The sequence below is a fragment of the Diabrotica undecimpunctata genome, chromosome 1, assembly GCF_040954645.1.
Source record: "Diabrotica undecimpunctata isolate CICGRU chromosome 1, icDiaUnde3, whole genome shotgun sequence".
NCBI lineage: Eukaryota > Metazoa > Arthropoda > Insecta > Coleoptera > Chrysomelidae > Diabrotica > Diabrotica undecimpunctata.
In genome coordinates, this window is record NC_092803.1 from 171666041 (window position 1) to 171678751 (window position 12711).

At 33.0% G+C, this 12711-nt stretch overlaps 1 protein-coding gene across 1 annotated transcript in view; it reads right to left on the reverse strand.

Moving 5' to 3' along the window:
* LOC140432568 (probable G-protein coupled receptor frpr-1) overlaps window positions 1-12711 on the reverse strand; it is an 80569-nt gene that overhangs the window by 21647 nt on the left and 46211 nt on the right. The window contains exons 3-4 of the mRNA XM_072520561.1: window positions 10737-10904; window positions 6579-6762 (exon numbers count right to left, since the gene is read on the reverse strand). Coding sequence (XP_072376662.1) covers window positions 6579-6762; window positions 10737-10904 — 352 coding nt within the window. The remainder of the gene's footprint in view (window positions 1-6578; window positions 6763-10736; window positions 10905-12711) is intronic.

Sequence of the window (12711 nt, forward strand, 5' to 3'; positions counted from 1 at the left end):
AAATTAAAATAGGACTTACTCACAATCAATTTATTCTACCACCAACGAGCGGTTTCGCATACTATAATTTTCGATGCATCCACAGGTTTTAAGGTACATGTTAACCTTTTTACCATGTCCTTCCCCCCCCCCCCCACTTTTAAATTAAATATCTGTTGTGTTTTTGAATTTATTCTGTTTATTTCTAAGTGTCCTTAAGTGTTTTTTAATTTAAATTTATTTGACATCACAACAATTCTGCCCAAATACAGACCAAATCAATTTATCATAATTTCATAATTTGATAATTACAAGTTTGAGTTATTGCACACCCATAACTTATACATTTACATTTTTTATCTATTATCATAGAGCTGTCTGTTTTAAATAAATAATTTTAATAAATTAACGTCGGTATACCTCGAAAATCAGGTAAATGACAAATTTTAAAATATTGAGTTAAGTATACCAAAATTCTCAGCTTTTTCCGCTCTACATACAGGTAAAACCCAATAAATGATACGACTTACCATTCAGCAGATAATTTGTGTAATAAACAAATAAGTTACACCTAATCAACTTTTCATTTTCAAATAAAACAATATATCGCTACTTACTTCCATAAAATTAAAGTTCTGTTGCATATAAAACAAAGTAAGCCCACATATATTATTATGCCGGACAATAATATATTTCTACTACTGCAAACCATATTCAGTAAAAAGGTGATAAGTGTCTTTAATACATTTTACGTGTATGGTTTATTAAAATTTCTCTTTCATATCGACTAGTAAAAACCTTTAAGTGTACTTACTTCATTCTACCTGAAAACGGGTTGAGGTAAAATTTAGAAATGATTACTAAGCTAAACCCATAAATGATCTTTATAAACATACACAGAATAACTGAAGACAGCAGTTCAATTCTTGATGATTCTGAGAACGATATAGTCTCAATGATGGAATCCATTTTTGATAGTGACTTTTCAGATGTAGACCCCACATATCAGCTAAGTGAAGAGGGATCGCTCTCTCTAGGAAGTCTATATGATTTACACACTTTGATAGCCTAAATGATGAGAAAAAAGATACTGAAATAGGTGCACCGACGAAAATTTAGTGTCAACTGAAATAGCTAGTTGGATATTAAATCTACTTCTTGACAAAGTATGGAAAGACGTACGTCCACTAAAACGTTGGAGAAAAGCTAACCCCAAAGATTGGGTAATAAATGTCGCAAAAAGGAGGCGTGCTAAGGGTTTGCGTTATAAGATAAAAAAACCATAGACCAGCAATGCCAAAACCAGTTAATTGTTCAGAGTGCTTTTACAAATGTGCCAGTTATTTCAGCTAAGATTACAGACAAAGACTATGTCGTGATTATTGAAAGTTAGAATATATAGGCCAGAAACATTTTCTTATTGCACGTATTAAAACGGAGCCACCAAAGAGAGTCGTTGCAGTTCGTTGAAGTTTAAAAAACCACGTGCATTTTCCTAAAAGTGTTTCTTTTCTTTGAATGGTCAAGACATACAGGTATGTGAAAAATTTCTTTGTAAGACACTTTGTATGTCGGCGTCGTTAATACAAGATGTAAGAAAAACTGATATTCTAGGCTGTTATGCAAATACTGATAAAAGAGGCAAGCATACACCGCCAAATAAAACAAGCAGTATAACCCGAAAAATGCTGAAGGCTCATATTGAGTCTTTTCCAACCATGGGCCCACATTATATTCGCCAAAGTTCAAAGCGTAGATATTTGGACAAAAATTTAAGTATAAGAAAAATGTACCAACTTTTTATAATCGACTATGAGCAGAAGAAACTGGAAGGTGTTAGCGAAATTACATATCGAAGAATATTTTCTAACGACTATAATTTAAGCTTTTTTGTTGCTAAAAAAGATCAATGTTTAGTTTGTAATAAATATGATATGGCTAATCCAACTGACAAATCGGATTTAGAAGACAGTTACAGAGAACATCAGAAAAAAAAAGAAGATACATAGAAGTATGTAATCTTGAAAAACAAAATGATAAGAAAAGATCTAATGAACAACGGGATTTTGTTTCAGTTACTTTCGATCTACAGGTCGTACTACAGATTCCAAGTGGATTGACTGGAAAACTATATTATTCTTGAAAATTATGTGTCTACAATTTGTGTGTATATGAAGCCGCATTACCAAATGCAGCTTACTGTTTTGACTGGTCAGAAATTAACGGTAGACAAGGAAGTTCTGAAATAGAAAGCATTATACTCCACTACTTACCAAAATGTGTTCCAGAATATGCAAGTGAAATAAGTTTATTTTCTGATACCTGCAGAGGACAGAATCAGTTTAAATATTATTGAACACAAATTTTTAGAGTCTGGACATTCCTATATGGAAGTTGACTCTATGCAGAGTAGTAACGAAACTGCTAAAAAATACAGATGTATCTATGGGATGCCAGATTACTTGTCTGTTTTTCAAAATGCAAGAGGAAATAAAAATATCAAGGTTGATGATAAAAAAGTATGTATAGAACCATACAAATGTAAAGAATTTAAATACTACGACTTTTATGATTTAAAAGGTTGAATTGATAAATTCAAAAAAGGTTGGTTGAAGATAAAAAGAATGAGATTCGTGAAAGGAGAGACAAACAGAATCTATTTTAATTATGACATGTCAACAAGCTTCAATTATTTCCTTACTGATACTGCACGGCAGTCAACAAGAAAAAAGCACGTCAAGTTATCAACTAATTCAAGCAATCTTGAAGAACTTAAGCGACTTTATGATGCACATTTGCCAATAGCATAGCAAAAAAGAGAGATTTATTACAGCTATGTGATAAGGGAGTGATACCGGAGGAATATCACTGGTGGTATCGTAATTTGAAAACGGGAAATGATGTAACAGACATCTTGCCGGAGCCTGCTTTCAGTGACGAATCGGACGAGGAAGCCTCATAATAATAATATTGTTATTATTATATTCGAAATAAATTTGATTTTTTCTATAAAACTGCCTGTCATTCATATAAACAATAACTATAACTACACATAGCTGTTAATACAATTTTCAGGGAAAACCAGTTAAATGTCATAAATATCGACTAATACCTTAAAACATTGCTATTACCTAGTAAAAGCCTCATATCTCGATCACAAAACTCGACAATATTATATTTGGTTTATTATATTTGTGTTAAATATGTTATTTGAAGAGTAATTGATTTATTTAGATTTACAGGTAAAACCAGGTAAGTGATAGCATTTCCAACTTAAATTTAGGATTAGTCAGATAGGTGTCTCAACTTTTTCAAACTAATGATAGAATATCATTTCAGATATATGCATCTTTCACTAGAATACCTAATATCAAAACCAAGCTAACTGCTTAATTCACAATATAAAACTAAACTTTAAAAACGTTTTTTCTCGATTTCGGTATTCCGACATTTACCTGGTTTTCGCAGTATACCGACGTTAACACATATTTCCAAAATATACCTTTTGAATAAATACAAATAATGTTTAAATAATATAACATATCACATTCATTTCAACAAACAATCTACACAATGCCTACTTTCTAGTTTATTTGTTAATATCTCTCCCCTTAAAAACGTTTCCTCTATTTGTTAAACATTTAAAATAAAACAGATGATCACCCGTCACCAGTTTACCACAACAGTTTAAACCATGTTTTCTAAAACACTAAATAATAATCCTTGTATCGGCATCATTTAGTTTACCATGTACCTTAAGACCTGAAGATGTATAGCAAATTATAGTTTTAACGATTATTTTGCCTACCACATAGGGTATTACTATAAGGGGTTGAAAATTGGGGACAGAAATTATGGGGCTAGAGATAGGGTAAGCAAAACAAACCGAAACGCTGCGAACGGCTACTGAGGGTTTCTTTGGAGAGCTGGATCGTGAATAAGTGAATAACAAGATGGGATTGGATTGGGGCAACTACAAAATGAAACAAAAGAAAAAAAATTTCTTCAAAAATGAAGAAAAATAAAACTAAACGCCTTTAACAGCGGCCGGCCTTACCGAAAGTGATGTAATTATCTTTAAAATTCATTTGCCGAACTTGGTATAAACAAAACATCTATGGTTAAATTCCTATTTATTTGACACGCAGAATATCCTAAAAGCGGCTGTCGATCAAAAGAAATATCGAGGATATTAAAATGTGTTTATATCAACTCCAGCGATGCAAAAAGATTGAAAATACTTTTTCGGTGTTTTAACTTATACAAGGTAATTTGAAATGCTACATAGTATGCGAAACCGGTCGTTGGTGGTAGAATAAATTGATTGTGAGTAAGTCTTTTTTACGAGGAAGACCGCAAATGCGTAGGAGCGACGATATTAAAAGAACTGCAGGACCAATGAGCCAATAAGAACGTCTTACAAACAACAGAAATGAATGGCGAGAATTAGGAGAGGCCTTTATTCGGCAATCCGAATAGAGAGAAGGGCTTTAAAAAAAAGTCTTGTTTTTATATCTGTTTTACCTATTTACCAAAATTCATTAAACACTCTGAGTGGATACAATCAAAACCTGGAGCTTTTCCTGAATTAACATCCTTGAAAGCATTTTAAATATCATGGTACGTGAAGGGACTGAAGTATTTAGTTTCCGTGGCTCTTTCTTTAACGTATTTAAGATATCGTTATTGTTAATCGGGTGAGCTTTTTCTTTTGGCGCTCTGGATGTTGTTTTCGTAAAGTGAAAGATTTTCGCGCTCTTCTCATTTAACTAGTGTGTTTCCGTTTACATTGCAGACTCTTTATCTTCATTTCTGATGGTAGCTGTTGTAATTACCAACATATATTGCAGGGTGGAGGTGTGAGTGGTGATGACATGGACTGGCCAGAGTGTAGCTGGTGCTTTGTAAATGTGCAAACCGTAATGTTTTCAATTTTTAGATGATACTATGAATTTAGTCATCCGTGGAAACAGGCAGATATGAAGGAGGCATTTTTCATGTTTTATTTAACATAAAATATGTTGCTAGTCCATAAGATTGATAAAAGGTAGCTCAATACAATTCGTAGCCTGGTTTTTGAAGCTGTTTCTTAGTTTCACAATAAGTTTCCTGTGTAGTGACTAGGTCGATGTCGTTCCTTTTTAAATCTTTTAATGGGTATTGGCTTTTAGAATACCATATGCTTTCTATATTTGTATGACAAATTCGGACTACAGGTCCAAAATTTTAGGTCAGGTCAGCTGGTCCTGAGAAGGAACGTTCACAGTCTGCCACAGCATGTTTACGTTTAGGTTTCAGAGAATGTGCCTGCCTTACTGTCAGGATATCCAAAGATTGTCCCATTGTCAATATTTGCTAGCTCATTTAGCGTTATTCTGGATGCACCCTGTAGAGGCATAATTTATAATTTATAACCTATAGCAACTGGCGATACAACTTCGAAATTTATAGAATATACCAGGAACCTGATATCGTAAAACATATTAAGATAGGACGTCTGAGGTGGATAGGGCACGTAATTTGGATGAAACAAAATAACCCAGCTAGAAAAGCGGTCCTTGATAGACCCATTGGTCAGAGAAGAAAAGGAAGACCCAGAACAAGGTTCCTTGATAACATCGATGAAGATATGAGAAATATGGGAATACGTGCTTGGCGGAGAAAGGCGATGGATAGGTACGACTGGAGAAAAATTCTTGAGGAGGCTAGAATTTTGAGGTCTTTGCTTTTCTATTCTAGTTGTTAAAAGATTATTTTGTTTAATAACTTTACTCAGATTTTTTACATCTTTTTATAATTGTAGTGGGATGAAAAGGTTCACGCTATTTGGAATTAATATTGGAAAAGGTTTCAAGATTAAGGTATTGACTAAGGCACCAAAAATACGATTATACACTATAGATTGGCTTTATTTAATGATATAAACTTTAATCGATAGGATCCTATTTTAACCTCAAATATCTTATCTATTTTGGATTTTAATACATATGAGAACTTTTTAAGAGATTGACACTAAAAACGTATATCAACTTTAGTCATTTTTATCTGGCAGTCAGCATCTCATAAAAATGAATTGTTTCCATTGGCGAAATTATCTTACTTCAAAAATGTGATAATGTGTGAGTCGCAAAATATGTTTGTCTTATAATATAATCATCGAAAGCTCATTAATGGAAGTTCTGCTATGTATATTAAGTAAAATGTGGATAGCAAAACACTACCAATGGGACACCTGCAGCTATTTTATGTATACGGAATTTTCTCTTTGCATTATGATTTAAATGCTTTATACTGGCTATAAAATAGGACAAACTTAATTATGTACAGAAATTAGTATGCCATACCTTGTCGAATGCCTGGATTATATCTAGAATTATGGTTTGCTTATGAAGGATGGAGCTGAATACTTTTTTGTCTTAAAATAATAATAATATGTAGAGCACTTTTCCAAAATTCATGATGTAAGAAATTTAGTTTGTTCATTACTGGACAGTCAATTGGAAGTTAGATCGATATGAGGTTCCAATTTTAACATATTCAGATACCATGATTATTTCATACCTCATAGATTTAAAAAGTGTATATTAAAAATATCCTACCTGGAACGAACGAATTTCGAAGGGCTCAAAGTTCCATCTGAGTTTATAATAAAGATGAAACAATAAGGTATATTTAGAATCACTGATAAAACTGCACTTACTGACATAAATATTCTTGCTAGTTTTGGATTGCAGAACTTTGGTTTAGTGCAATGGACTGGATTCCAAAGATATACACATCTATCTGAAATATAAAAAATCAAGATTAAAAATATATACTTATCATCTTTTCTTCCACTCTGTACAAGGTTTAAATTTTCGTCTTACAAATATTCCAAACAAAAACACTTAGATAAGATATAGATAGATAGATAATCCAATTGTTTGTTTACGTTGCCAGATGCCTCTACCGAGATAGCAACTCTTTCTACTACAATTTATATACTATGGTTATGTACTTCTACTACTTTTTTCTGTTATTTCGCTATTCTTTGTCAGTCCCGCATAAATTCTAAAAGAATGTAGGAAATGTTCAATAAAGATAGAGGACATATCGAAGTATACAGCGTGCTAATCAAGCTATTGGCGCGGGATGGGAATCAGTCAATCCCATAATAGCGATGTTTGGTTGTTTGAGTACACCTTTGCCGATAGAAGTGTGTCTTTGTCAATATTTTGTGTTTTATTTTGAGAAATCTGTTATGGTTTCCTTGTATAGTGTTCATAAATTCCATGGATTCCTACTTTGATCCAGAAGCAGTCCTGGGATGCAGTTCAACCAGTTATTCCTTACTAAGCGAATCTGCATAAATTGCAGTCAATAGGTATTTATGGCTAATCAAATCCAAAATTCACCGTAAGTTATTTATTTTACTTCTGATATTTCTGCTAGAGAAAATTACTGAAAAAATGCAAAAGCTCAAAATTTCCTTTTTATGCTGTGTTCTTTTTTAATGTACAGTAGTCAGTGAAGTGTATATTAGTGTAGTAGGGGCACTTTTGTATTTTTTAATTTTTTTTTAGTATGTCTAGTAGTGTATTTACCAGAGAAGTAACTGCTAGATGGAATAGAGAAACTGGAATGAATGTTTCCAGAGAATCCTGCCGCAAATATATCCACAAAAGCAGTCTTAGTTTTTTTAAGGTATCTTTGATAGGTTCTTCCTTGCGATATAATTTTATAACTGGTTAACGCTATAGATGGACCAAACGTCCATCTATAGCGACGAAAGCAAATTTGATGTATTTGTGAGAGAGTGTCAAAAGCGTGTGATTCGGGAAAAAACAGAAGCAATCCATAAGGACTTTCCCAAAAAAACTGTAAAGTTTCCACATAGTATCATGGTGTGGGGTTGTATATCGGCCAAAGGGTTGAGGTACATTTTATTAAGGCCATAGTAAACGCAGCCAAATATCAAGATATCCTTGAATATTAGTTTCTACCAAGTCTTCTTCTTAATATGCTGTCTCTGTCTTTGCAACGTGGAATAGTTCGTCTACAGTCATGTTAGTACAGTCTCGAATATTTCGCAGCCATGACTTCCTCTTTCTACCTATTCCCTTTTTGCCATCGACTCTACCCTGCATGATGACCTGCAGAAGACTATATTTATCATTCTTCAGTATGTGTCCAAGGTATGCAGTCTTGCGTACTTTTATTGTTCTCAACAATTTCTTGTCTCGACCCATCCTTCTCAGCACTTAGTCATTGGTGACCCTGGCAGTCCACAGAACAATTGCTTGAATTTTAAGAACGCTGCCATTGCCATTTCTATTCGTACCCTGATCTCTTGGTGTGGATCAAATTCTGTGTTAATGTAAGCTCCCAGATGTTTATATTTTGTCACTTTCTCTATTTGCTGTCCACCAAGGGTTAGTTGTTCAATATTTATTGAACTCCTTTATGCTATCATAAATTTGATCTTATCTGTGTTGATGTCAAGTCCCATTTGTATGCATTCACTGTTTATTGCATCGAGTAAAGTTTGTAGTTCTTCTATACTCTCAGCCATATTTACCGTGTCATCTGCAAATCTCATGGTGTTTACGATTTCTCCGCCAATTCTCATTCCCTCTTTTCTTTCCCATAAGGCTTTTCTGAATATGACCTATGAGTACACGTTGAAAAGCGTCGGAGACAAGACGCATCCTTGCCTGACCCCTTTCGCAATCGGTATATTATTTGTTTCTATATCGTTCACCTTTACTACTGCTTTCTGGTTCCAGTATATAGCCTTAATAAACTCAATGTCTTTTTTGTCTAAATTGATGTTTTTTAATTCATCTAATAACTTCATATGCTGCACTCGGTCAAAGGCCTTCCTAAAGTCTATGAAGCATACATATGCATATTGTTCCCATATTTCCTTTATTTTGCTCTCTTAAGTAAGTATTCCTCCATTATTATCTCTTGTTACGAGTGATCTTCTTTATTTCGTGTTGCCAGTAAGTTCTTTCATTTTTTTATGTAAGTTTGAGGTGTCATGTTTGTTGCTGAGTTCTTCCAGTTCCTGGAATTCCTTGTTCATCCATTCCTCCTTAGCCTTTTTGATTTCATATTTTATTTTATTCTTGATGGTTTTATATTTATTTTCATCTTTATTTTTGTATTTTCTTTTTGCAGTTATTAGCTTAACTATTTCCGGTGTCATCCAGTCTTATTTAGTGGTTTGCTCTTCTTCGCCTAGGACCTCTTTTCCCGCTTTTAGTATGGCTTTTCATATCTGCCCATTCCACGCTTCCTTCAGTTAATTTGTTTATCTCTGCGTTTAGTTGCTGTTGGCAGTTGTCGTCTTTTAGGTTTTCGATGTTTATTTTGGTGGTTTTAACTTTTTTCTCCGGTTTTCTGAGTTTAATGTTGACGTTTGCTAGTAATAAATTATGATCCGTATCTGCATCTGCGCTTGGATAGGTTTTTGCACTTTGTACCCCATTACGAAACCTTCTGTTAATCGTCTACCAAGTGCGGCAAAGTTATTTCCATCCGGAGATTTTATTTTTCAGCAGTTTCAGCTGGACGGAGCCTCATGCCATACTGCTAAATCTACCAAAAAATGGATGGGATAACATGACAATAAAGTTTTGTCACATCCTTCTAGCAGCTTGGATCTTAATCAAATAGAGACACTTTGGCACACAATGAAACAAACACCTAAGAAATAACCCTCGGAGTACTTTGCCACAACTACGTGCTAAATTACAAGAAATATAAATTATGTGAAGGACTAGTTGATACAATCTGAGTGTAGGCGCAAAATTTCGGGCCAATGATTTTTAAATGCATTTATTTTTTTCGAATCCTGAGCAAACTAAAAAGTATTTTTGAAAAATTTAAACGCAGAATGAAAGATTACATTATTACCGAGGGCCGAAAGTCCCTAAAAACTCATATAATGTTTATTTTAGTCAGTTACAGGGGTGAAAAGAAAGGGAAAATTAAATGTGATTTTTAATTTTAAATATTTCATTCAAAAGAATTTTTTTGTTTATTTTAAGGGACTTTCGGCTCTCGGTAATAATGTAATCTTTTATTCTGCGTTTAAATTTTTCAAAAATATTTATTAGTTTTCTCAGGATTCGAAAAAAATGAATGCATTTAAAAAGCATTGGCCCAAAATTTGCGCCTACGCTCTTAAGCTAAGGGTGACGATACGCCTTATTAATTTTTATTTTATTATGTTGAAAATCTCTTGTTCCAATATTTAGTTGTCATCATTTTTTGGCTATCAAACAATTAATTAAATAGTAATTAACATAAAATATATCATTAAACTGTGAATATAATTCCATACATTACAAAAAATGTTGTTTATTTCATATTTACAATTAAAAAAAATTAAAATAAAAGAATTTTAGCAAATTGGTATTCTATTTTTAAAATACTGCTTGTTTCAACATTTAGTTGTTAGAGCTCGTAATGCTCCAGGCCAATCAAATAAATAAGAACTTAAATCAAGTGATGGGAATATCCAAAATATTTTCCTACAGCCAAACTGCACCCCTTTATTATAGCCGATAAGTCAAAATGTTATCATAAAATATTCATTTAAAAAAAATATTGTATAAAAATAAAAATCCATATTATTTCTCAGTATGGTGACTTTACGCAGAGCCTCAAAAAATTGAATTGGAATGATATTTAGGCGTCATAACGCATAATATTGTTTAGTCCATTTACTTTGTTTTGAATACGTATAATATGTATTAGAAAAAATTTACCTATTGTCACACCGACTGTAGCCATCACTGCCATAGAATTAAAGGCACCAGCAAGTGGTAAACCTACCAATCCATCAAGCGTTGATAATTTGGTACCATAAAAAGCACCCCTAGCTAGACCTCCTAAGAAGAAAATTATTGAGAGGGCGAGATCGGTAGCTGCTAATACTAGAATATAAAAAATATTAATATATAGAATACAATAAAAAAATGTATAAAAAAAAAATATATAAAATATGTACAAATATATATACAAATAAAATTATTCACAACTTCTCGTAGTTGATCTCAAGATTTTATTATGACATTTTACTAATATATACTACCTTTAAAAGAAGTTAACTACAATTATGGTTTTTTTAATTGCCGTATTGCCAAGACGAAGTCGATGAGGATGAAAGGAACTGCCTGGGAACGCGTTCATGGAAAAGAACAGCGGTAAATCGAAATGATTGGAGAAGCTTTTTTGTAGGAGGCCAAGGCCCGATTTGGGCTGTAGTGCCATTGGATGGATGGATGGATGAACTGCCAGATTTCAGTAGGAGCCTAAGAAGATATCCATTGAATTCTGGCAGGCAAAGGTGGGGGAAATCTTTTTTTAGACATCTAACCTCACGTAGCAAGACTCCCTGGCATATTTCGGCGAAGTAGGATACTAGGCCAGAAGACCTCACCGTAGTGCTGGATTAACCATGTTCCGGCTAAAACCTCAACCTTACATACGTCCTCACTCGCTCTTTGCACAACAAGACGCTCGGTATCACTACTCTAATGACATAAAGAGCCTTATTTGAAACCGTCCTGTATGCGCTAGATACCCTGAGGAGCATTCGCCTTTGTTTTCTGAGGTGCTAGCTTTAAATCGTTCTATGCGATCCACCTACTAATATGTCAGAGATTGCCTTTACCTATTAGAACAATTTGTTGGATGAAAGGCGTAGTGGTGTTGGGCCACGAAAAAGAAGAAATAAGAGACAGTATGAAGTAGGCAATTAATGTCATGTTATTGTGTTGATATTGCAAGTTTGTTATTATTGCATTTAATAATATTTAAGTAAATGTAATACTGTATTCTGTATAAAATAAAAGCAAATAAAACCGAATCAAATCTACACAAACCTCTTAAAACGGGTAGTTTTTTGGTGGTGCATTATTATTTATTTTTTAACTGAAAACATAGCTATTTTTCTTCAAGATGGTGGCTAAGTTAATCACCTGTCAAATTGGTAAAACAAAAGTGGCAATTAATAAACATCTACAGAATAAAATAACGTTTTACTTTTTAAAATAATCTTTTTTGAAAACGATTTCCGGAGTGGAAAAAAAAGTAAAATGTAATTTTTATAACAATCAATTGTGGTTTAATCCCATATAAATATAATATTTAACTTAAAAACGTCAAACGTCAAACTTAAAAGGATAGGAAATAAATTCAACATTTCAACAGCATTCAAAACAACAAACACATTGAGACCTATCTTGTCTAAAACCAAACCTAACAATGAACAAGAAAGGACAAAGAATTGTATTTATAAAATACCTTGTGAATGCCATCAGTTTTTTTATTTAGGTGTAACATCAAGGCCATTAAATATTAGAAGTGAATATCAATCTTATATTAAAAATAGAGAATTTGATAGATCTCAAATATGTGAACACGCATGGGATAATGAACATAGGGTTCAATGGAATGATTTAAGTATAGTCCTAAAATAAACGGATGGTAAAAAGAGAAAAATCAAAGAAGCGGTTCTAATTTTGCTAAATGAGACCAACTGTGTAGCAGATTCCTCGGCAGAATGCAGTAGGATCTGGTTACCCATATTAAAAGAGGAAGTTAATAAAAGGAAAATACCAGTATTAGTATGTAAGACATATCGAGAATACATCATTTATGTTTTTTAAATAACAAACATATAAAATCAGAATTTGGTGTTTATTAAGAGTAAACTAAATGTAAGACCAAATATTGACC